General features: G+C 40.0%; 1 protein-coding gene across 35 annotated transcripts in view; it reads right to left on the bottom strand.

Moving 5' to 3' along the window:
* Positions 1 to 27,204, bottom strand: part of CACNA1C (calcium voltage-gated channel subunit alpha1 C) — a gene marked incomplete at its 5' end in the record, with an annotated part of 496,619 nt that overhangs the window by 380,481 nt on the left and 88,934 nt on the right. For 34 of the 35 annotated variants that reach the window (XR_014502586.1, XR_014502587.1, XM_083401690.1 and 31 more), the window contains 2 exons: positions 6,368 to 6,473; positions 11,897 to 12,218. The exons of the other annotated variant lie outside the window; for it this stretch is intronic. Coding sequence is in view for 32 of the 34 variants with exons in the window: in XM_083401690.1 (XP_083257816.1) it covers positions 6,368 to 6,473; positions 11,897 to 12,218 (428 nt within the window). The remainder of the gene's footprint in view (positions 1 to 6,367; positions 6,474 to 11,896; positions 12,219 to 27,204) is intronic. 35 annotated transcript variants of the gene reach the window in all.

Raw genomic sequence — 27,204 nt, 5'->3', positions numbered from 1 at the left:
GGGTGCAAGTAGATAAATAGGGACCGCTTACTAGCGGGAAGGTAAACAGTGTTCTGTGTGCTGCGCTGGCTCGCCAGATGCAGCTTTGTCACGCTGGCCACGTGACCCGGAAGTGTCTCCAGACAGCGCTGGCTCCCGGCCTATAGAGTGAGATGAGCGCACAACCCTAGAGTCTGTCAAGACTGGCCCGTACGGGCAGGGGTACCTTTACCTTTACCTTTAAGCCTTTCAATTGCTCAGGTATGGAAAACTTATGTGGATATGAGGATAGGATAACCCACAAGCTGGCTGTCTGATCCTTACCTTTCCATCCTGAAAGGTAATGACAGGACAAACCATATTATGGATTATGTTGTCTTTACATCCAAGTATGTTTTCCATTTGTACCTTTCTGGAATATCCCACCACCCCTTTTTATTTTTTATTTTAAATCTCATGCTCTTTACTTTCTGGGAATGTGTCTTGATTTTACCAATGAGGAGCATGTGGGAAAGAGATGAAGGATAATAAAAGCTTCCACAGTTGCAGCCTTTGACAGAATTATGTTTTAAAATTTGCACTGTATTGTTCTTGCTGTTTTAATCAATAACAGCAGATAACACCCAGAAGAGAGAAAGCAAACCAGGACCAGTAACAAGATGGAGGGCAGTGCTCTGTCACGCTATCACGAGTGCCAGATCATGTGAAATTAAGGCAATGCATATATATCCCAAGACTGCAGGACCAGATCAACTTCCAGAAGTTCACAGTGCCTAGTTCTTTCCCAGAGCCTCTCAGGGTATATTTATTATAATATATTTTTAAAACAACCTTTCTATTCCCAAGTGGCCAATGGCTAAGATATTCACTTTGCTGAACCAATTCCTCACTCCTTGCTAATATATGCATGTGGCATAATTGTTGGTTTACTATAATTATTTAGGCTTTAAGACTACATTAAAAGAGCCACTAAAGTCCCTCTGAATAACTCATCACCATTAAATCCTCTACATCTATGTTTGGCTTGTAACATAGATAAAGCAGTTTGCAAAAGAATAGAGCGGGGGGGGGGGGAGTTAAAATGATGAAAATGCTGAGTAAGATGTAATGTAATCATGTTTGTTATAAATTCTGAATTAAATGCCATGTCTTTGCCAGTTCATAGATTTTGCTATATATTAATCTACAGCACTAATGTAACACCAAAATCCACTCCTTCGTTGCCAATGTGGACCAGGCACCTTTTCAGCTGGCCACAAAACTAATCACTAGTTACCAAGCCAGACAGACAGTTATGCTCTCTCTCTCATAGGCATCCAGAGATGGGAAGCAAGTAAGCACAGTCTTTCGCAGAGACATAACAATTCCATCTTCCTTGCTTCAGAAAGCACAGTTCAGTTTTCAGAGAATGAATGAAAAGAAGTAACTCTCATCCACCTGTAAAGATGTACTAATGTGAATGCAGAATATGACATTTTAAATTCAAGTTTTGCAAACAGATGGTTTTTCCGCTATTGCTACGGCAAGGAAAGGAAGGTCGAGCTATTCAAACAGCAGTAGGAATTTCCCTCCTGCCTCAAAAGGCATAAACAATCAACCTAACAGTATGCTTCAAGATGTGTCCTAACCTCATTATGTTATCAACATGGTGTGACACTGACCAGGCTCAAGCCATTTTGTGAATGTCACTCAGACGAGACAGAAGCATTTCCCTCTCAACTTCCTATCTTAGGCTGCTATAGTTCCATTATTGTGGAGGCACATTATCTCTGTTTTTAACACATAATTGCAGGGAAAACAAGTAGAAAGACTCCATATCAATTATGGCCCTCTCTTGCAAGGCTGGCTTCAATTCCCTTCAAACTAGCTCCAATTTTCCCAGCTACATCAAGAGAATGTGCATCACTGTTCTTTGTACAAGGTCACACACATGTGTGCAAGCTTTCTTCATTTCTGCAATTTCGCCAAAGCCTCAGTGGAGTTCATTAGTTCCAAAATGGCTCTGCGTTTAATAAAATCCCCTTCCATTTGTGTGCATAATAGGTTTTTAGTGGGGATGAAACAGATATAAAGACGGCAGAAACGGCTGCTTTCAAATTTCTGTTACAAAAGGACAAGAAGGGATTGACCTTGCCCTTACTGAAGTTAATGGATAACCTCGCAGGACAGCATGATTGCCATCAAAGGCCATAAGCCATAAATAAGTTGCTTCAGAGTAATTTCACTTATGGCACTGAGACTCCTGTAAGTGTTTTAAGAAACACAGCTGAAATTGAGGCAATGGATAAACAATTCTTGATTTCCAAGTTAGGACTAGGGGAAATGTTTTGGCTGATGTGCCCAATTCAGTGGAGCTGAAGCTCAATGACAGAGCACATGGAATGCATCTTCAGGCCAGATTCAATCCTCAGGATCTGCAGTAATGTCGGGAAAATATCCCTTTCAGAAATTCAGGAGAGCTGCTTCCAGCCAGTGTACTGAGCTACATGGACCAAAGATCTGACTCATTTTAACAGCAGCTTTCTGTGCAGATAAATTCTTAGCAATAACCAGCGGGTACCATTTTGCCTCAGCCCCTTGATCTTTTTGGTTGTAGGCTAAGAGATAGAGAGTAGCCATAGGCCACAGCTAAACAGAGGATTAAACCCATGTCTCCCAAGTTCTAAGTCTGTACCCTTGCTATACCACACTGGCTCTGCATTACCCTACAGTGGCTCTCATTATTTTAAAATCCTGCACAATTTTTTATTCCACATTCTGCTGGCTGAGTTTCAGAATCCAAGAGGCATGTTATCAGCTTATAAACACATATTTTTCTCCTTCAAACCTTAAAAGAAAAGGAAAAAAGCATTACACATCATATATTGGATAATGCGCTTCTTGAAGAAGGTTCTCCATGTCTCTGGAAATCAGGACGGTAGAAGTTGCTATGGCAACTCCTTTTTCCTCCTTTCAGAATTAAATTACAAAGTGAATGTGAAGCCAGACTTGTTATTGTTACCCAAGTGAAGGCTTCCCCTGAGCAGCTGGACAAATCTGGTTTTCCAGAGCTGGACCAACTCCACCTTCCTCTCCCTCTTCTCAAAAAAACCCCAACAACCCACCACCCACCCAATTGGCTATAGAAGATATCAAGACAAAAAATGATTCATGCTAATTAGGACTTAGCTAAAGAGCATCTTCAAACAGGGGATGGTTCTGAGTCCTTCTACAAGACTCTCTCAGAGCTATACCAAATGACCCACAGTAAAGGATTGTAGATGATAGGGGAAGAATGCCTTGCTGAGGAGCTTTATAAATTTAAGAGCATTGCTTTCAAAAGCAGGGAAGTGAACTGCACAAGAAACTTCTTCATCTGGAAAGATTGTTCTTTGGGTAGAAATGCGGGAGCACTCATACTTTAAAAATCTGATTTTTTAAAAACTGCATTGTTATTCTGATACAGTGGTAGCTCTATTAGTGTCATAGGCCTGTTTTGCATGCAACATGAAGGCATAGTTTGTTTTGCTTAACTGTGGTTTGTCTGTGATCCTGAACTCATCTCTGACTGCCAAGAAAAACCTTGGCTTGTGGTAAGTAAGAAGAGAACTTAATCATGAGTCCGGGTTCAGATAACATGCTAAGCTAGTTTCTGTTTGGCTTACCAGTGCACAGCAGGTTTTCCCCTTTCTTTTCTGTCCTGTACTGCAAGCAACCCCTTAAAAAGAACTTTTGATACTGTGAGACACAAAACAGGGTTGCTGCTGTTTAGAAGAGAAATGAAAAAGTCCTCTTACACGCATAAATCTACAGATCTGGATTGGAGCCATACTATTTTGCCCCTTGGTTGTTGTAGCAAGCACAACTTGCTGCATTTCGTAATGGCTGGAGGCAATTTTCTCCAATAAAATGGCTCTCTTTTCTAAGTGCATCCGATTTCCATCTCTGCAGGATGTGCTGTTTTCTGAAGCAGCCTTTTCTATCTCAACCCACCGTCTCATCCAATGTTTTCCAAAAACAAACTAATCACTTTGATACTCAGCTAACTAGAGCTCTAGTAGAAAGCAACTGCAGCCTCTCTCTGCTATAACAAGGCAAGAGATCTGAGGGCAAGGCTAAATTACAACAGGATGGATGCCACAAAACTTTGACAAGTGTACAAATCTTAAGAATGAATAAGTCAATGCAATTCCACACAGACAGACAGACAGACAGACCATTTGTCAGGGCTGGAAAAATATTTTAATCCCTTGGAAATTTAAGTCAGTATCGAATGCATTACTGCCTGGCAAAGGCATGTTCCCCTGTTACATTTAACTCAGTCTGCTTTTTCTCCCTCTGACTCCCTCTGTTGTCTTTGTTGAAATTACACTGTAAGCTTCTTGGGGCAGGGACTTGTGTTTTTGCTTATGATACCCTAAATAGCACCATGTACATTAACTTACCCACAACTACCAACTTTGAGTGAGATAAATTATTGCCCATGACAAATCCATCAGTGTAAAAATATGTTGCTAACAGCTATCTGCATATGCAGTCTAGGTACAAATATATTTTATCAGTTATGCATTATCTGCATATCCAACCTAAATATAGGTATAGAAATCAAAATACACAACAAAAGTCATGCACCACCAATTCAACAGATTATTGCTTTTCTTTAGTACTTGTCTGGAGGAATCCCATTTCTATAACATTGTGAGCTGTATGTGTGTGTTTAATACTGGGTTTATGGTCAGGAGCAAATATCTACACCAACATCACTTCTAAATAGCCTATACCTCAGTTCCAGCCTTTCCCTTTTGTAGGTGGAAAACAGCAACATGTCAGATGCACCAGTTCACTAACATCTTTCCTGCACATGCTTCACCTGATGGTAAAACCCTTCAAATCTCTAAAAAGGATTCCAAACCAGCCCCAGTTTTCTCTCTATCAAACTGCAAAGCAACAAAGAAAAACTTACAACTTGCTAGGCAATAATTCCCCCAAAGATGCATTCCAAAGCCTTTGTTTTTCCTTCCACACACTCAAAGCTGCTTCATGAAAATACTTCATCATGGTGGCCGAGGCCTGAAGAATGGTTATACATGCTCATCTGTCTCTGTTTTGGAAAGGCAATTATTATTTTTCCAGCTCCATCCCTCTGCAAGTTTTCATTCCACACACAACCCCCCCCCTCTCTTTCATGCCAGTGATTCTTCTTAGGGGGCAAGTAAAAGAATAGCCACATTCTGGTCTTTCAAAAAACTCAATTGGTTAATTCTGAATACTGGAATGAATGCAGACTGAGGCTTTCAGGCTTTCCCATTCACAGCTCTGGGAGTTCTGAGCTCAGTCAACCTCTCAGGAAAGAACAGGGGAAATAGCTTGTCCTGTTGTTATGGATTGCATTCCATTTGTCCAACTCTAAGTTTTGTTTCTTTCATATATTTGCTATGACTTCATGCTAAGCCAAATATAAACACATTTCCCTTTCTCCCCCCTGCCCCACACCCCAGCACCAGACAAGCTTATGCTGAAACACAGGCATTGCCATTTGCGTTTAGTAGAAACACTAATCATTCCAGGCAAGAATAGAAAAAAAGTCACCATCTTTCAAAGGGCAAATTTATAATGAGAACACCTGCCAAGGTGCCCTAGAACATAGCCCTGAAACTGTTCATCACCCGAAAGGAAGGCTTGATCAATTAAATAATATCCCTTCATAAAACAGACACAGCAGAAAAAGCTCAGGAATGAAACAATTAACACCTACTAAGATAGATAGATAGATAGATAGATAGATAGATAGATATCACTTTCACAATATACTCTGGCATTTTGTTAACGAAAGGGGAGGAAAGTCAACAGCAAAAAGTCATAACTATAAATTCAAAAAACTCAAGGCATTATCTGCACTACAGACTTAAAACAGTTTAACTACCATTCCTTCTTATTGGGAAAGCCTGGGAATTGTAACTGGAGGGAATGGGGATGGGATTTTCTAGGACTGGGTAGTCAGTGAGGTGTCCTCTCTTCATTCCTGATCCTTGGCCATGCCAGTTGGGGATGATGGGAGCTACAGTCCAAGAGCATCTGTAGGGCACGACATTGGCTACCTTTGTTCTAACAGAATGTTCAGCATTCCACCAATCTGCAGTTCCCATGATTCTTTGGGGGAAGAGGTATAAAACTGATATCCATATGCAGTGCTGATAATGCCCACGTTTCCCCCCCTAGAAGTAATCCTGATAAAACAAGTGCCAGCCTAAAGCCATGAAACCCAAACATCTTGGCTGCCATCTGATGTGACCATGTGATTTTTTTCTCCGGACTTCCCAAAAGCCACTGTGCTGAGTTTCAAACAACCTACCTATAAGCAAGTAGTAAAAGGTGTAACAACAAATAATGGTGAAAGTAAAGGACTTACCAGATTGGAATTAGTAGCATTGGAATCATCTTCTGGAAAGGGGATATAGATAGCTAAGGCCACACAATTGGCAAAAATAGTCAGTAAAATAATAATTTCAAATGGTCTGAGGAATGGAGTTAAGGAAGGTTGATTTTTAAATATATATATATACATACATACATAATATTGGAAGAGGGGGAAGGATTCCAAAGAATTCTGTTTAATGAAGGCATTCCTAATCCCTTGTATTTTGAAAAGAAACATATGCCTTTTAAAGTGCTTTTCAACCCTCCCAGCCAAGTTTCTTCCTAATATGTCAAAAGCACAGTAGGCCAGTCGCGTGCCAGAGTAAACATAGATTTCTTAAAAGTTTTTTTTCTTTATTTAGATTTAATTTCAAGTTTATTTTACCCTCTTGGGCTGTGCTGTTATTTGACAGACAGCCCACCAAATTCTCTGTCTTTCTTATTGCATTTGCAATACAGCTGCAAACTGCCTATTATTGCTGTCATTTAAGAAAATATCTCCCAAATCTTAATACACAATGGTTCAGCATTTTTCAACCCTCTTTTGCCAACTTTTGAAAAGAAATTTAAGAGAGCAGTATTCAAAGAAGCACAAGGGGTTTAAAAGTTATGTAAGAGTTTATTTTTAACATTATTTTTAACATTCAGCGTCTCTTCATTCTAATCTCTGAGGGTGTGTGTGTGTGTGTGTATATATATAACACAAGGTTGTTAAAGGGCATTATTAAAAAAAGTTATGGCTTATTTTGCATACTTTCACATCAGAAATATGCCAAACAGTGGTGTCTATTTGAAAATGCATGTATTTGTTCAGAATACATTTCACCACTTAACTGTTCTCAAAGTCAATTCCCCATCATCAGTTTTTCACCTTGATTGGGTTGGGCAGAAAATGACTGAAACCTCATTTATTATTGGTTCTCCCTAATATCAATATCAGTACACCCACACTCTTGCTGAGCTGATGGACAGCACAGAGGTCCAATAGGACTGCACTCTCATTTCCTCCTAAGTTGTTCCCTGTGATTATTCTATTGGGCAAATAAAGGAACCACATGAAGACACCCAATTTGCAAAATCTTTTCCTAAGAATGCCCTGTGTGTCAGTAGAAGGTAAGGTTTTTGCAGGACAGATGTACAATGTGAGTCATGAACTACATACCCCTATTCCTATTGAAGTTCATTAAAATACACTGCAGGCCTGCTTTTGCTGTTTCTTCCCTATGCTTCCAATGGAATAGATGAGTGATGCCAACCAAGTGGCCATTGCAAAGGTTCCAATCCAAATTTCTTGTGTAGTATAGTACAGATCTGGTACTATACTGCACGTAGTCCAGTTCACAAGTGTATACTGTGGCATGTTAGGTCCTGGAAATACAACTATATGGAGGAGCTCTGTGTGGAAAACAATAAATATTACTCCCCACACCAATGTAGAAATGTTCACTCTACCAACACAAACTGCAAACCAGGCAAGGAAGTATGATAAAGTATGAAATAAATTATTGCAACTATGTGGGGACAGCGGCGGAGGAAGCCCCTCAGGCACCTGGGGTGGCACGTCCAGGAGTGGGGCGAGGGCGAGTCGCCCATAAGGGCAGGGCACACCACAGGGCCTCCAAAGTCTGCCTGCCTCCTCCTACTCAGCCGCCCTACAACTGGGGGGGAGGCAGCGGGCGGACCATTTGGGCAGCACAGAGCCTGCGAGTGCCCAAGCTACCGCGTCTCTCCCAGAAGAGACAGGTGGCTTGGGTGCGCTGCAGGCCCCACGGTGAGTGCCGCCTGGCATTTGGTAACCCCCCCCCCAGGGCGGCCCGCACCCACCACACACTCCCTTCCTCCGCCCCTGCGAGGGGAATTAGTGTCATTGCATATGGAGGCTTTCCGTGTGTAGCTGACCCCATGTTGTTGTGTTTTTATGCCATCGTTTACCTATATGGATTAAGCCTTAGAAAGGGACTCTATTGGTCAGCCAAGGCAATTGTTGCCTTGCTGGCCACAGAGAATAAGAAACAAAAAATAGACCCCTCCTTGCATATGACTATGCAAGTTTTAATTTGTGCTGGATAGTTCATGATCAGACTGAAATACTGAAAAGTAGGTCATTCTCAACTATAGAGAAAACAATTAGCATCTGGTTACAGATGCACATTTTGTCCTCGTTGTTTCTGACAGCTAATGCCCTGTTTACAATTTTATGTTGACCTGTATAAGCTATTGTAAAGACACAAGAGTTAATAATCTCTGATCAATTCAATTGATAGTAATAACAACAACAACAACAACAATAATAATAATAATAATAATAATGTGGTTGATGCACTTTTAATTTCTCATATGCACAACTTTTAAAGTTTTGTACATTTCCTTTTAATACAAATTATGGAAGGTAAGAGAGTGAATGGTCGGAGAATTTGTTATGCACAGCTGAAATGTTTCATTATGACCTGGCTCAAAAACCATTAATTAAGATATATTAAGTTCTATTTAATGGAGCTTTTTAGTGCAGTTTCACATTAGTTTTATACCAGGACTTGGTATATAGGGCAATAACAGCTGGAGAGAGCTGTTGTCCCTCATTGTCCTGCTGGCGGGCTTCCCAAAAGCACCTGGTTGGCTAATGTGGGAACCTCATGGGCCTTTTGTTCTGATCCAGCAGGGCTTTTCTTGCATTCACATCCTCTTGGGTATGCAACAGAAATAGGCTGAAACTGTATTTTCAGTATGCAAAATGATTATAGCAACATGTTTCCCCCTCTCATCTCTTCTTTCAGTAGAAAATGTATTAGTCTGCAGAAGAGTCCCAGTTTTGTACATTAAATCTTATCTCTTCCCCCAAAAAAGGTGCACCTTAGCACAAACTATGTTGCTTACCAATGTTTTGAATTATTAAGACACATTAAGAAAATTAGAATAGCCCTGCGGGATTGGATCAATGGCCCACGTTTTGAATGTTTTGAATACTGAAAACATTCAGTATTCAACAGCGGCCAGATATTAACCTGGGAAACAGATATGCCCTGTGCTCTGCCCCTCCCCCTCCCCCTCCAGGATCTGTCAGTCAGGTGCATGGCCTCATAACATGGACATTGTGGTCTTAGCTGACATGGTGATCCTCCACAGAAAGGCCTAGTTTGCACATAAAACTAAACCATCGGTTATTAACTATGGTTAAAGACTGCTCATTAACCAAGGTTTGTAGTTCGTATATAAACCTTAGCTAATATTAACTATTGCTTAACTTTATGTGCAAGCCCAGACCTTATCCTTAATTATTGTTAAAGAGCTGCCACAGCCTGAAAGCTACAAAGCTGCAAGTGAAGCAATTCCTGGCTTGTGTTTCCTTTAACAGGGGGAGGACAAGAATGCAACAAGCCAAGGTTTACATTATGGTCTGCCAGACACACTAGTTTCCATTATCGTGTGTTAACTATGGTTAGCATTAACTATGGTTAATGTTAACCATAGCTTAGCATTATTTACAAACTAGGCCAATATGTTGTTACATAAATTACAGTAGGATGGAGTTGGTGGACTCACCAAAGAGATACTGTTTTTCAGCAACAAGTCCATAGTGGCCATAAGTATGTGCTCTGCTCAGGAACCTGGTATTTGAGGTGAGTCACTGAGAGGATTTCAACTGTTTATTTGTTATGTGTTTCAGTAAGACCATCATCTCTCAAGAGATGACTACATTGCTCAGTCATTTTCAGCCTCCTACTTTACAACACATCAATCTGTTCAACCAGCTCAGATTTCATACTTTATATCAGGCCTCCCCTTGTGGGCTCTGCCTAAAGATGGCAAGGTGCCAAGCAAGGTGCCAAGCAATATAGGTTTGCCACCACCATCCCACTACCCATCCCAAATTAGCCATCCATTATGGTGTGACAAAATTTTGAGTGTCTATGTTGGGAAGGATAACAAATAAAACTGATTGAGAGGATTTAAAAACTATCACCTGAAAAACGGGGGGAAATGAGTTGATGGGGAATATCTGTGAACCCTTTCTTGACCCATTTTTACCTCTACCCAAAATCCTGAAAGCAAAAGTTGATTTCACAACATCTAATAAGATTATGGTACTTTGATAATATTTTTATTAAGATTATGGTACTTTGGGTTTTTTAAATCCATCTTTCTGTTTGCCCCTCAAAGTTTCATGGGGAACAGTCTGTGCACCAGAGATTTAATCTCAGGCCCAAATTAGATAGAACAGTGCCAGAATCTGTGTGTTTAAACCCAGCTTTGTGTGCCAGCTTTGGCATTTTATTCCTGACTTGTTATGTCCAAAGTGGATTACATCCTGGCTTATTATCTGATATCAAACTAGACTTTCCCAGTTTGCATGTAATGAAAATGTCTGTCTTAACACAAGCCACAAATGAAGTGCCAATGCCAGCATGCAAGAGAAGGGAGGGAGGAGAGAAGGGCAGGGCACTTTCTCCAACATGCATTCCAAGATTCACAGACCAAGCATTTTTTTAAAAAACCACCATCACCAAATACTTAGCATCATTGCCATCAGGTCCTGCTACCAGATCAGCTGTAATAGTAGCCAGTTGTAAGATGGTGTTTTAGTGTAATAATCTTAAATACTTCTACTTGTAATGGACCCTGCTCCCAAGTGAATGTACTTCAGACTGCAACCTACACCTTCCTATTACTATCAGCCTATTCTACATGGACTTTGCCAAATAAAAGTTGCACAACTGAGCAATATAGGTCAAGGTAAAACCATGGCTGCATCAGAAAATCTGGATTAAGGGGGGGAAATCCAAGTGGATTTTAAAGGCTTGGGTTCTTGAATACTTGGCCATTTGAAATTGGGTTTATTTTTCAGGTCTAGAACCAATATTTAATTATTGAAAGATTATAGACAATGGCTCTATTGGTACCCATCAACATAATTTACACAGAATCCAAAAACCAACCATTTTGTGCATAGGACGGCCCATGAATGCTCCTGCATTCTGCAGCAATTTCATGTTGCTACAAGTAGGCGTCCTTATGCTTTAAGAGTCTAGACCTAGGTCCCAATGCATCTCCCCCCACCAAAACCCCACCAATTTGGGCCCTGGCAAAAAACTAAGTGGGCACACCACTGGGGTTTAAACCCCTCTGTTCCTACCCCTGGTGGGGGGTGTAAATTGGCCATTCCTTCCTCATCAAAATGGTCGTTTGATGAGGATGGAGGAGGTGATTCACCCCTTACTCAGCTTATCAGCAGAAATAAGCTGAAGAGGAAGGGCTTGTGTGCTGTGTGTGTGTGTGTGTGTGTGTGTGTGTTTAGGTGAGATGGTCACAGTCACTTTGGGTCACACCCACCACCAGCATGCAGCCCTCAGAAGATTGACCAAGGTCATAAAAGATCTACCCCCGCTGATCTAGACGGAGACCAACCATATGTTGTTGCTCATGTAGTTCCTTCTAGTGCTCCCTTCAACCTAATGCACATGCTTAGTCATATTTGTAAATCACATTTGCATACTGATTCATATCACTCCATCAAAAAGGATATTTCCATTCAACAATACTGATGCATGCCCTCCGGATGGGATTTTTCAGTGTTAGACACAGCAGTGCCCGGGGAGGACGTGTAGCTGTGGTGGTACCCTGTTTTTTCTGTTTCCCATACTGCTGCCGTTTCCTCTGTGTGGAGCTGGCGGTGGATATTGTTGCATTGCCGGCTGCACCCATCAATTTGGCCTGCCTGGCAGCATCGATAGCAGCCTGCCAGGAAAGGGCTGCACCTGGAGTAGCGATATGCTCAGGTGCAAGCCCTGCAGCTGCATTGGCATTCATGTTGGCATGAGCTGGACGGGGACTCGCATAGTTGGAACCTAGGAGAAAGAGGAGCAAAGATTAAATATATACGAATAGAACAGAGTTTGCAACAGCGACAAAAAAATTGATAAACATAATAGAATGATTCATATATGCACATATCATAGCCAGTTACCAACATCCAGTCACACCCTAGTAGTGCGACCAAGAAACATGCCCTCCAATGCTGAAAATAGTGACATGCTTGAAATAAGTTTACTGGTGATCACCACTTGAACTTTCTGCACTTAGTTATTGTTGAAGGCTCTATTATTTCGTATGCTGCATTCAGTTACTCTGCTATAACCTGTATTCCACTCATTTATAAGTCATAACAGGGTTAGTGTTTTTTATTAAAACTATGTGGAAAAAAGAAAGGGGTGGACTATGTCAAGCAAGGTAGCCTTGAAAAGATCTGCAACACCTGGCAAGATTTCCTAGCCCTCTTTAGTGACAAGGAGCAGAATACAAGGATGACTGGCGCACAGCTTTGCCTGGTAACTAAGCTGCCCTTCCATTTTTATTCCTTCTCCTCCTCATTTCTTATTTTGGCTTTTATTTTGGCTCATGTTGTTACTGTTTGGCTTGTAATTAGATGGGAGGAGGCACATGGGAGATTAGGTGGGAGGAGGGACATAAAGACTGGGGGTGGCTGGGGTAAGTGGTGGGAAGGAGAGAAATGGCACATGTTGTTTAGTATTTTGAGCACTACCAGCTTAGTGCTTGTTAAATTTCAAACAATAAAAATCATTGCTAACAACAAAGTCAGTGAAGAAAAACAAAAAAATGTATGGTTAATGCTATTCCAATGGCCGCTCACCGGTTTCCCAGTGGGTGACAATTGCGGCCCCTCACTCTCAGCTTGCTTCCCCACCAGCCTGGGCACACATGTTTGCTGGCTGTTGGAAGGGAATTCCCCTTGGTCAGAGAGATCTTGGTGGGTGGTCTTCCTGCCCCAAAAGGTAATTTCAAATGAACCAATCCGTGGCCCCTCCTGGAGGGCAGTGACTTTAAATTTCTGGTGTATTCTGGGTGCCCTGTTAGAGAGGTCTCAGTGGATGTCCCTGTCCAGAAATCAAGTGTGGGGCAGATGAACCATAGGGCTTCCAGCGGTGGCTTTAGGATGGCTAACTCAATAGAGCAACGTCTTGGGGACACCACAATCCTTGGCATGAGCCTGAAGCAGTTCCAGCCCTACTGATTACACCTACATCTTTAATCTGTAAAATTGTGGCCATTTTTAATCCAGATCATTATTTTCCTGAGTCTGTACTGTCACACTTCACCATAGTATTAGTCCATGGTGGTGGGGAGGCACTGAGACTGGGATTGCCATTCAAAATCTAACTGAACAGCTGAACGCGTGAAATGGCAGACCATGCACTGCATTGTGCCTTAGTGCTCATGTGCATGTGCTCTAGAGACAAAAATGCATCCAGCACCATCCCTCCAATGTTTAAGTTCTATAGATCCAGGGAAGGAAGCTGAACCCTGAAAAATGACAGCTGCAAAAAGCTACAGTAACAAGATATTAACAAGGTATCACCACACCCCCAAAAAGCAAAAAATGAACAAAATAGGAATAGTAGTTTAGAGGTAACAAAAACGGGCTGTGAGCAATGAATGAAAATTGGCAATGAACAGGGTAGTTTTGTGTCATTGCAATGTGGGGAATCTCATACACCAGAGCAAGTTACTTGTTTTCCTTCCATCGTAATGATGGCCCTGAGTGAACGCTTTTAAAACGCTCGTATGGGGGGGGGGGGACCACTGCACTTGGGGCTATGCAGCTATGGGGCTAAACCAACCCACTCCTGACATTGGGTAGCCTGTGGCCCCTGGGGGCCTTCTGTAGGCCTTCCACACATACCCTGATTGTCATTGTAGTATTTTGCTAGTACACTTAATAAAAGCCCTTTGTCACCAAGAGAGCTTGTGTTACAAGGCAAATGACATATGCAAATAAATAAATTTGCTTCAGTTTAGCCTTTCATTTGACAGTTAAACACCACGTCCTTCACCCCTTGCATGTAAACTGCCTATCAACTTTGCATACTCTTAAATTGTTACAATCTCCAGCCACTTGACACTGTTCTTTCTACCTGCTCATTTGGATCTACTTAGGAAATATGAAAGTTCACAAAGGGGAGCATAGATATTGGTCCTCCAAAAGCTAAACCTATTTTAGCACTTGATCAATTTGAAAAACACTATAAACAAAGATAGAGCGGCAGAGAAAATCTGACCTGACGTGTTCAGTGAAAAAATGGAGGTGAGAAGATGAGAGGTTTTATTCCTCAATCCTGCCTCCCCACACCCCAGCGATACAACCATTACAGCTAGCTATCAAAAGCCAACAATTTAGCTAAAAAACAAATAAATATTTTTTAAAATGGGAAGATGGGAGGGAGGAGATTATAAAAACTACCTCAATAGGAAATATATGTTAAAAGCAAGCTAAATGAATAAAAATTTGGGAGCTTATTTAAAGGGGGTTTTTTCATACCATGCTGTGCTTGACCTATGGAATTTCCATATTAGTTGTACTGCAATGAAGCAAACAGAAGGCCCACCCAATAGTAGAAAAGTGTGGAGAAAGGTGTGTGAGGAGATGCTGCCACAAAGATAATGATGATTTAATTTATATATCAATATGCCAAAATAGGCTTCTTTATGATCCACAGCTGAGTGAGTGAATAAATATTGGTTGCTGCTCACTTCTGTATGCCCACATTTGTTCATGACTCTTTTCCCCCAAGCCTGTTTGGCCATTACATTCTTTGTCCATTTGGTTGTTATCCTAGTACAAGCACTGGGTGTTAACTCAATATAAACATTCATTCTTGGATAACTTTATCCATTAAGCATGTTTCCATTTGAAACCCTATTAAAAATGAAAGACCATGCTGTGACATGTTAATTTGGAGCCAAAGATATCAGTGTAGCCAGTGCATTCAGATATTTTACTATGTCCTATAATAAAGTCCAACAGAATAACAAAAACCACATGCACTCCATTTTAAATATTCAGGCAGAACTAGACTACTGGTAGCCATTGTGGTATACTCCAGATGTTGCCTGACTACAGCTCCCATCATCCCTGACCATTGACCATGCTGGCTAGAGCTGATAGGAGTTGGATTTCAACAACATCTGGAAGGTACTACATTGGCTGCTCCTATTCCTAGACAAAGGCAGACTCTGTATTAGTTTTCTAGCTCATCAAGGTAGAAGTACTAGTTATCCATAGCAAATCTTTGAGCAAAGTTTTTTATGTGTAATAAAGTTCACTATAGCATTAGTCCAGCAAAGAGGAAGTTCGTATTGAATGCATTTAAAGCTGCCACTGCTATTTGGATGCAATGGTTTAGACTTACAATAGTAGGAAGAAGATTGCTTATGGAGAAATACTTTAATATGGAATGACATTCATGTGATCAAATAGTAGCATCTTAGCACCAACATTTGATAATCATGTCCAGCAATTATTTTGATGGTTATATCATAGAACTGTATAGAATTACTAAAAGAAACTATGGATATCATTTCCATTTGAACACTTGGCCTTTTTAATAAGTTATATAATGGGACTAGTAACTGAAGATGCTGAACTGGTAATACACATATTAAAACTAGGAAAAATATAAATTGCATCAATATGGAAAATGCCAGATGTTCAAACAAAAATGGAATAAAGAAGAAATTAAAAGCATAAAGAAATTATAGAATGTGTCTCGGCTAATGAAAGTGGCATTGATACTGTCTAGAAACAATTGGAAGATAAACAATAACTTTGTAAATAACTTGGAATAACATCTATTTTTTAGATTCAATATAGTGTTAACCAATGTTCTGTAATATTCTTTGTGCATCCTCAAATTATTTTTTCTTGTTAAGTAAATAGTGGTATAAATATTTGTTTTAATAGTAAGTATCGGACGTGTACATTTCAGCCATGGCATTGAACTTGTGGAATGTACCTTCTGAGGAAGGCACACCTGGCTCTTCTCACACTTGTTTCAGGCTAGAATAATTTTAAGCCTGTCTTACTTTTACTGATATCGGTGTTGGAGGTTTCAGGGTGGGTAAAAATGTAAAGTAAGAGTTAAAAACAAAAACAAAGACTATCTCTGATGGGCAAAACCCTGTGCAACATTACATGCACACAGGTTCTATTGCTTTCATTGGGAATTTTCTGTGTTTAACTGCTACCCAATTTGCAGCCAGTTATTTGAAAGTTTCTCAAATCAGTTGAAATTTTCTGTATATGTTTTTATATAATGCAAAGCAGGCATCAATGCCATAGCAAAATTGAACACTCTCTGCAAAGAGGATTAAGGTAAACCACCCAACAAAAACGAACAAACCTACCCCTCAACCCACAGATGCTATGGGTAGTTTTAGACATGTGTTGTTCAAGGTCAGAAGCCAAGCACCACACACATGCATAGCTATGACTAATACATCACTGAAAACGTGTATGATTATTCAGTTAACAAAGACCCAATTACATGAAATTATTTAAAAATCCAACACAAAACTACAACTTGCTAAGCTTATATGATTCTTCAGATTAAGCAAATCAAAACTGGCGATTTATCAAATGGTTGGAAAGAAATCCTTATCATTGTGCAAATACGATTTGCAGATCATACATTTACATCCATTTATTAATTTACAGAATGTAGTTTGTAATTAGATTTCAAAGTGCTTTAGAAAACAACATCTTAATTACAGAGGTAAGAATGGGTGTGTGTGAATAATTGGGTTTTTCATCAGGCAAAGCAATGCCTCCTCACAAACAAATTTAATGCAAGATGTATGAAGAAGGCACCCTGCCAATCTCTCACAACAGGAATGTTTGGATTCTGCAAGTTACACATAAAATGCATGTTTGAAGTTAGGTAGCAGAGCAATAAAGTGCTCCTCTGAATTCCCTTGCATGACTTGTTAGAGCCAACTCATTTCAGTCCCAGCAAGTACCATCTCCATCCCTACAGACCTGCCCAGGGTTAAGATCCGCAGAGAGTTTAGGGCTTTACACACCAATGTGAGCAGCTTGTATTAGGCGTCCAAAATTAACAGCAGACTTGTTTTTGTTCTGGTGTATGCAATGCTTTTTTTCTGTTTTGCAGCTGTGCAGTATGTGTTCACATTGTATTGGAATGGCCACTGGCTACAAAAAACAAAACTGAATCCCAAATCATGAAGGAGGGAGCATATATAGCAAACTTTGCTATCCAGGTGTTTCCCCTCACCTTCATGCAGGGTTGCCATATGTCCAGCAACGACTTTGACCCCCCCCCCAAAAAAAACCAACAACTTTTGTGTGTCTGAACCTTTTGCCCGAGAAGGGAAGAATAATGTGAGTGGGAGTGGTAATTAGTATTGCGAAGGGTATATGTATGTTTCTTGTGTGTATCTGGTATTTCTATTGTTTTTAATTTAAAAAAACTTGAGTTTCCTGTGCATCTGGATTTTTTTAATTGAAATTTTTGTGTGTGTGTATCATGGTCAATTAAAATTTCACTTTCAAACAAATATAAACACATAGGTCCAGTGCTAGTCCTAGTTAGACTTCGTAATCAATAAAAAGGCCACATAAAGTTCACACTGACTTTACAAGACTAGAGAAAATGGAAGGATATTCTAGAGGTCGTACAGCATCACCTCAGCTGTGTTAGCAAACACTTTTCACAGCAGGGAATAGAGCATGTACTTGAAAAGAACAATTTTCAAATTACAAGGCCTACCTAGTTATACCAATCAGCCACTAGCTGAGAAAACAACTCGCCAACAGCCCTACTTTAGAATTCCTCTGTCACATGTCCTGAAAATTCTATTAGAGATGTTTTCTTTATCTGTGACCAGCCTGTGGCCCCTGTTGTGGTATATTGGCAATAATTATATTAAGAAGCTAGATTGCCCTATAGCTGTGTAGATATGAAACAGCTGTAATTATTCCTTCACAGCACATAAGAAATTTATTCCATTTGTCTGAGCACTGACTGTCCTTGAGAGACTGCAGCTCCTTTCACCTCAGAAAAGGTGTTGTGTATTTTGAAAAGGCAGGATACAGTAGAAGGAAGTTCCCATATAGGAGGCAGAGGAGCTGGGTCATGCCTCATAGAAAAATGAACTTGCAGGTTTGCACAGATTGTGCCCTGATTTTCAAAAGGATTACTACCCAAACACAGTGAAGTCATTTTATGCAGAGAGATTAATTGCAGCCCTGTGAGTCAATATACAACGGGAAAGAGACCAAATCCAGGAAAACAACTTGAGAGGAGATTAATATGTATTGAAGGAAAATGAACAGAGTGTCTAGTTCTTCTTAGATGACTGTTGCTTTCATATTGTTCATCCAAAACTAGAAGTAAATCAAAGAGCACAGTATCTAATTGGGAGTAGAGGAGTGTGATCTAGGTGTACTCAGATAGCTCAGACTAAGTCCATTGTAAAGAAATGCCTTCAGTGAAGCACTTTTCACAGGTGCTCACATATTACTGGCTGGGATTGCATTTAAAACTCATACAACCCCTGTTCTAAAACAACTGCATTGGCTGCCAGTGACTTAGGCCGCAAAAAACTACCTTCCTTCCTTTCAAACCCTCCCAACAACAACAGAGGGGCCCATCTTGGCAGTTCCACCTTCCTCAGAAGTTCAAGTTTAACTGTTTTTAATTCTGAATTTTAATTTGTTGTAACCCATCCTGGGACCTGCTAATGAAGGGTGAACAGAGGAGGAGGAGGAGGAAGATGTTTGGATCATGAGCAACAACTCATTTGTGCACTGTAAAACTAACCAGATCATCTGTAAAGACAATTAGATCATTTTCTGGTTTGGGAGTGGATTCTGCAAAATTAAGAAACCTGTGCAGCCATAATTACTGTGTCCCTAACATGATGGGCCAGGACTTGGTTGTCATACAAATAAACAGCTACAGCATTCTACATTTTTTTAAAGTGTTCTGCAATTTTGAAAATTTGTCTCTCCCTTATTACTACTTATTAGTTGCATTGAACCGGGGCCTTTTATTTTCTAGACACTGCGCTTTCCAAGGGGATTGCAAACGTATCACTGTCTATCTAGACAAAATTGCCCTGGCAAGTACTTCCAACATGGGGGAATAACACTATTTCCCTGCACAATCCACTAAATTTAGTTTCTGTCAACAATGATTCTCAAGTCTCTTTTTCTCTAGCGATGTTACAGCACATCCACCATGGTCACAGATTGATAGTGCTATAACGTCACTGGAATCTATGTCCCTATTAACTACTGCTGCACCATTTTTAATGTATCTCTATTGCCTATGGCACAGAAAGGTCCATTATAAGTGCCTCCTGACTGGTCACGCTGAAATGAAACCTCCCTGTTTTTTGCTTCTCCTACCTTTGTCCAAAGTTTGAGTGCGGTACATTTCTCTAGCAATTTGGGAGGTGGAGATCCCTTCCATACAATATTATCCCCAGGCTGCAAAGCTCCTCTTTATTATGTGGGGATATGGACATCCCCTCGCTGTGGCTTGAATAAGGAAAATACATGCAAATGAGAGCAATACCCTCCCGGAAAAAGGCTCCAATGATTGCATGCTTGAAACTTAAGAATGCCACTTCCATTGGGCTTCTTTGTTTCTACTATAATAACATGCACCATAATGGAGTCCTCTGGCTTGAATTAATTTCAAATGATCACTCTCTAATGGCAGATTTATATGAGCAAATATTGCAGGTATTGATTACTGATAAGGACCTGTCTCTTTTATGAGACTCCAAGTCTGCAGACATTAACCATACTAAATAACTATAGGCAGTAACAAATGACTTGATCTCCAGGCAGTTTATAGAAACAGCTTCAATTAGAAACACTAGCACTCAACGAAAGCTGGAAGAAAGCTAGCCAATTCCAAAAGCAGAGTTATTTCCAAAGGTTGTAGAGAACTACAGGCAGAGTGCTAGAAACCCAACAGAGCTGTTGATAATGGCTATTTGAATAGCCAAGTGTTTGAGATTTTTATCTATACAAATTGGGGTCCTTTCATTTTCAAGGCATGAAAGTTAATTTCATGATTTAACGGTATCATCAAAATCCTAAACAAAGATTCCAAATACAGATTTGTAAAGCATCCTTAATGCAGCCTGTCAAACGAGACTGGAATGTGAGTCAAATACATGGAACGACCAATTTAGCTCATCCAAATGACATGCAATTGCACACATGTGCAAGGCGCTGGTCCCAGAAGTAGTCCCCAAACATCATAAAGACATCATGACGGGGGGCAGGGCAGGGGGTCCAAAATGGGCAGGGGTCCAGAACAGAACCCCCATGCAAAACCAGTATTGCCTGTATTGAAGCGCCAAATTTTATTTGTTTGTTTATTTATTTATCAAAATTTATACACCTCTTAGTTGTAAAAAAAAACCTTCAAAGCAGTTTACAAAAGGATAAAACAATAAAAATCCATTTTAAAATTGCCTCCATACTTTAAAACATACAAAAGTCAAAATACTAAAACAGATTAAAATTATCTCAACTATTTAAGCATCTAGGTAGGCTTGTCTACATCGAAATGTTCTTAGCAGGTGCCAGAAAGAGTACAGGCACCTGCTTAATATCAATAGGTAGGGAGTTCCCATGGTTGCTGTCACACTAAATGATGCAGTTCTTACAAATGCGGAATGGGTACCGCGTGGCACCTGTAGTAGTGCCAATTCTACCATGGGCGCATGTGGGGTAAGGCAATCTCATAGGCAAACTGGTCCCAAGTTGTTAACAGCTTTCTATACAAATAGTAATACCTTGAACTTGGCCCAGTAGCAGATCTGCAACCAGTGCAGATCCCTGAACACAAGTGGTATGTGCTGGCAAGGCGCCACTCTTGTCAGCAATCATGTTGCAGCATTTGCACTAACTGTAGCTTCCAGATCAAGCATGAGGGAAGCCCCACACAAAGTGCATTGTAGTAATCCAGTCTTGGAGTAACCAGCACATGAAATACCGTGGCAAGGCTTTTCAGGAATGGTCATAGCTGCTGAACCAGTTGCAGTTAGTAAAAGATACTTCTAGCCAGTGAGGCTACCTAAGACTCCCTTGACAGAGCTGGTTCAAGAAACACCCCCGAACAGTGAACCTGCTCTTTCCAACGTAGGCCACTGACCAATTTCTCAGACCCACAGTGCCTCTATCTTACTGGGATTCAAGCTCAGATTGTTTTTCCTTATCCGTTTCAATACCGTGTCCAGGTAATGGCCCAGAGACTACACAGCCTCTCCTGATTCAGATGTTGTAGAGAAATAGAGATGAGTGTCATCAGAATACTGATTCTACCATGCTCTGAAACTCCTAATGACCTCTTCCAAAGGCTTTATGTAGGTATTAATTAGCATGATTATGTGTTCTTACCAGTGTTTGGTCAGCTTCATAGTGAAACTTGTACTTGTCAGAGTGCCAAGGAGCTGCTTGGGCTTCAAAATGCCAGAGAAGATGCTCAGCAGCAATAATGTCAACCGCCTGTTTCATCTCACCATTCCATAACGAGATGAGGGCTACAGCAGGATCCCCCAGAGCTTCAATAACACATCAGGTTCCATCAGTCTTTGAGGGCTTCACTTCTGTATCCTGACCGGGGCACCTCTGCCCCTATGTAACCCACAAGTGGCAACCCAGTGACCCAAATATTGTCAATTGGCTGCTATGATTCCATGATTCTATTATTTTAAGTTGTTCGACCATAGCAAAATATTCCAAAGCAGAATGGCCTACTTCTTAATTGCATTATGGTGTCATCTGAGGTTCTTTGCTCCTTAGCCATGCAAGGGTCTGGACACATATGAATGGAAACACAACACACATGTTGAAATGTAAAAGCAGAGGTCCCCCACAACAAAATGTAACATTGACTACATTTTAAAATGAACTTTTGTCTTTGGGTAGACAAAAGGCATGTGTCCTATTTGCTTAAATTCATTTTAAACAACATTTGTGATTGTTTGGTCTGTCTCCCAGGTTCCAAATAAAAGCCAAGAACAGTTCATTCTTTCAAACATCAATGGCATATGTTTATATCTGCATAACATTTTTCACTTATAAATAACGGGTGGTATCCAACATTAGTCATAATCAAAGTAAACCCATTGAAATTAATGAACATAACTAACATATGTACATTAATTTCAGTAGGTTTACTCTGGATAGAATTTGGTTGGATACAACCCAATAGTTTAATTTGTTGACAAATTAATGGACATTATCAAAAGGGTAATATGGACATTATCCATATAACATTATAACTTTATACATTATAACTGAGCATTATCAAAATGGTAATATGAGGAATACCATGTGTGCACTGAGATTGTCTATGGGTTTCTTCCCACTGCAGCCCATTGTTGCACCCTCCCCCCCCCAAAAAAAAAAATCTTGTGAGAATTGACTCACCAGTAGGTGTGAGGAACCTTTGGTTCTCCAGATGTTGCTGAGTTACAACTCCAGTTGGACCCAGCAAGCATGGCCAATGACAAGAGGTGTGGGAGCTGTAGTTCAGGAACATCTGGAGAACCAAAGATTGACCACACACGGTTCAAAGCAAGAATCAAAAGCATCAGGAAGGGATGCAGCTAGAAATAAATATCATCCAACCTCCTTCAGCTATATATGTGGGAAAGCACGCACCCAAGGGTGAAGGATGCTGGCCATAACTTAATAAAAACACTTAAATTACTGATTTAATTAGGTAAGAAAGTAAGGTAAAGGACCCCTGGACAGTTAAGTGCAGTCAAATTTGACTATGGGATGAAGTGTTCATCTTCGCTTTCAAGCTGAGGGAGCTGGTGTTTGTCTGCAGACAGCTTTTCTGGGCCATGTGGGCAGCATGTGGGTGCAATAGAACACCGTGACGGAAGCCAGAGCACATGGAAACGTCGTTTAATTTAATTATTTGATTTAATTATTCAAATTGGATTCATTGGACAGATTTATCTAGAATGGAAGTAATGTGAATGTGGCCCGAATAACTTGACGCAGGGGAGATGGGAGTACCTAGCAGACTGGATGACCAGATTTTCCCCTCCCCCAGCCCATGTGACGTGGAGGATGGAGCAAGTTTGTTTACTTCTGCTCCAGAAGCTATTTGAAGATGGCTATCATATCTCATTTCGGTCTCCTCTTTTCCAGGCTAAACATACCCAATTGTATCAACCATTCCTCACTAGGTTTGCTTTCCAGGCCCTTGGTCATTTTGGTCGCCCTCCTCTCCACATGTTACAGCTTGTCAATATCATTCTTAAATTGTAGCGCCCAGAACTAAACACAGTATTTCAGATGTGGTCTGACCAAAGTGGAATAATGTGGTGCTATTACTTCCCTTGATCAGGACACTATACTTCTGTTGATGCAGCCTAGCATAGCATTAGCTAGGAGCAGAACCAATGGTTTCAAATTACATGAAACATCAGGGTGAACTTTCTGACAGTAAAAGCTGTTTGACAGTGCAACAGACTCAAGGTGATGGAAGCTCCTTCATTGGAGGTTTTTTAACAATGAAGAAGATGGGTGGCCATGTGTCACAGATGCTTTAGTTGAGATTCCTGCATTGCAGGTGGTTGGACTAGATGACTCACAAGGTCCCTTCTAACTGTACAATCCTATGACTCTATGATACTCTATGATACTATAAAGTACATTGATTTAAGCTATTTTCTCCAGGTAAATTGATAGGCTAAGTCTAAGGCTCAGTGTTACACCTAATAAAAATTCTTAAAGAGTATAGAAAGTTACTGTGTTGTTGCAGCCTGGTGGCCAGTGAAGAATTATAGTTCTGAGATTCCAGTTGGCTTAAACTCAAGAGCTGGCCTTCAGCTTAACTGTCCCATGAATCCAGATGTTAAATGGTAGTCTCTCTGGGAAAAAGATTTATTTTTGTTTCGGTAACATTGTAGAACTTGCAATATATTTTTAAATATAACATACCGGCAGAGCTTTAACAGTTAAAACTAAATGTCAGAAAATGTAAAAGTTCAGCTGCTTCTTACAATAGGAATTAAGCCACACAGCAGAAACTCCTTACGTTTTACAGCCAAGTCATCCAAAATCCTGCATACACTGGCTATAAAATCTTTACAATAGCTTTTTTTACAAATAATTAATGTAGCATAAGCTACATTAATTATATTAAATCCAGTATCACAGCAGTTAAAAAACTACATTCTACCATTGCAAACTAATGCTACCATGAGGACTGTAATTTTTATATTTCCTGACTTTATTTCATTATTTTCAACATAAATGTTCTCTAGTGCCTCAGCAATTTGCATCCAGTTAACTTTTAAAGAGAGAGAATATAAAACAGCTGTAGTACTGTAGAATACATAACCAAGTTACAGAACTTTTTCTGAAAAATGTAACACCACAATCCTATTCCTGTTACTTAGAACAAAATCCCATTGTGATCAATGAAGCTTACGCTCAGGTAAGTATGCATTGAACTGCAACCTTTTGTTACAAGCTTTCATGGACCACAGTCCACTTCATCAGATGCATGGCGTATGAACTGAAAATCCCACGCCATCCAGGCATTTGATGAAGGGGTCTCTAGTCCAATAAAGCTGATGCCACAATAAAATTTGTTAGTCTTCAAGGTGTCAGAAGACACTTTGTTGGTTTTGGTGACAAAAACTAACATACTCCTCTGTAAACCTTTGTTATATATCTTAAAAATATAAAGCCAAAACATGTCTGCCACATTCTCCCTTGATTATTGTCTTTTAACCTTACCTCAGTAGAAACAATCAGCTTCTGAGAGCAACCCAGTTTACAATTTCATTTGTGCTTTTTTCGCTAATCAATCAACTAGAGCGGGGGATGGGGGGACAGAGCTGACTCATGGCCTGCAAAATGAATATTGGGCCTACAATATCAACTCTTCCTAAAATAGGTCAAATCTGAAGATTTTATGACATCAATTGGTTTGTACCAAAACGAACTGCAGCCTAAAGTAGAGTATTATAGTATAGACACTCTTTGTTTAAGAATGACAACAGACATTTCTGACAGAAAATGAGAGGGGAAGTCATATGCATTATAAATTTAAATTATTCATCTAAGTTAACTACTCTAACAAAGGAATCTTGGGAAATATATTTCTCTGGAAGAACTAGGAATTCTCAGCATCTACACAAAATTACAACGGAGTCTAGCTGGCTACATTTCACATGTTATATATATGAAAAGATGAGAATTCCGTGAAGAGAAAACTCTTGAAGAAAGAATAACTGAATCCACTGGATGAAAGTAGCAAGATTACCTCAAAGATCAGCAGGGCCTAACAAACGTATTTTATAAGGTTTGTTATCTTTCTATCTCAGAGGACTATGATGAAAATGAAAATTAATCAGAAACACAGTAAAATTAGTTGCCTGCTTTGACAAGTAACATTCAGTCTATACTAAACAACATTGTCTGATAGGTTAAGTTGGCAAATGTTATTATGTAATTATCTATTTAGAGTTTAGAGTTCCTCTTGTAATTCTAAATGAATATGCAGTTGGTTCCTTTAAAGGATTACTTCTGTATATTTGTAATTTGTTTTAAGCCACTTTGATTATTGTCATTGCAACAGAAGAACAGGATATAAATCTTTTAACTATATAATATCAAATGTCACATAATTGTGCAATTGCTATCAATTTTAATGTCTTACGCTGCCTCTACTTTGAGCCCTTGGAATGGCAGAATCCTGTCAGCTGAGGAAAGCAGCAAGAGTGCCTCAGAAATCAATAGAACTAATGAATATGATTTTAAAATATTTGTTATAGCCTTAGATGATTTGTTTATACATCACATTTTCCACCAATACATTTGTGCCCAAGGTGGTTCACCTATTCTCCTCAGATTTCTTTTCCCAAGGAAATCCAAACTCAGGAACAACAGCACAAATTTGCATAAGGAAAGAACTGCCAGCTAACATTTACTGTTTGGAACTTAACACTCAAGCCACATGTCATTTTCACCTGGACAGTACAGGAACTGAAAATCTATGTTTGGAGTTCGTTTGACTCAAATCCTCAAAATCCAGGAATGGCTGGGGAACACAGAAGATGGGTTTGAGCAATATTTTCCTTTCTCTATCCAGACCCCTTCTCTATGGCTTGGCTGACTCATGCTTGTTCTGATTGGCTCCACCAGAAAGCATGAAGGAGAAGGAGGAGAAAGGTACCGGTAGATGGGAAAGAAAGAAGCAGCCCTTGCTTCAGGGCTGCCTGCCAAGTTAAAAACATTAAAAGAGCCCTGCTAGTCCACCTAGTGAGCCCAGGATCTTGTTTGCAATGGCAGCCAGCCTGATGCCTCTGGGAAGTTTATAAGAAGAGCATGAAAGCAAACACCAGCACCTGTTTTCTTTCCCCAGTATTTGGTATTCAGTAATTCACTGCGTTTAGACTTGGAGGATACATTAAGTGATCTTAGCTAATAGGCACTGGAAGACCACTACCTCTGTAAATGTATATAAAACCCATCAAGACTGGCTACATGTTAATGTGCTAATTGTGTAAAAAACAAAACACAAGAAACACCAATTGTTGCTTCTGAAGGGTTGCTTTTCAGGAAAGAGTCAATGCAAGTTGGAAGATTATGTACTTAGCAATGTTATCCCATTTACTTTTTTGCTACAACTCCACACAGTTTCATTTCCTGATGTCCAGAAAGCCTGGACTCAAATGTTGCAACCTTAATTAGACTCACCTGTGATATCTAGAGCAAATACAGAACTTAATTGAGAAGATCAATAATAAAATATGTCATTTTATTTTATCATAAATATATGTGCATGTTGCATTTATTTGTACTGTTTATCCATTTCTCCCTAGTCCATCCTCTCTCCAGAACGTATCAAGCTGTCAGAGACAGAAGAACTCACTCCTTTAGGGAGGTTTCAGGAGTGGGCAATAGTGCAACCACAACTGGAGGGTTACATAAGGGCAAAATCCACAAGGAAGGTTTCTTTT

Source organism: Podarcis tiliguerta (assembly GCF_965153285.1).
Source record: "Podarcis tiliguerta genome assembly, chromosome: 10".
NCBI lineage: Eukaryota > Metazoa > Chordata > Lepidosauria > Squamata > Lacertidae > Podarcis > Podarcis tiliguerta.
Note: the sequence above shows the minus strand (reverse complement) of the source record. Positions and strands in the feature narration are given on the sequence as shown.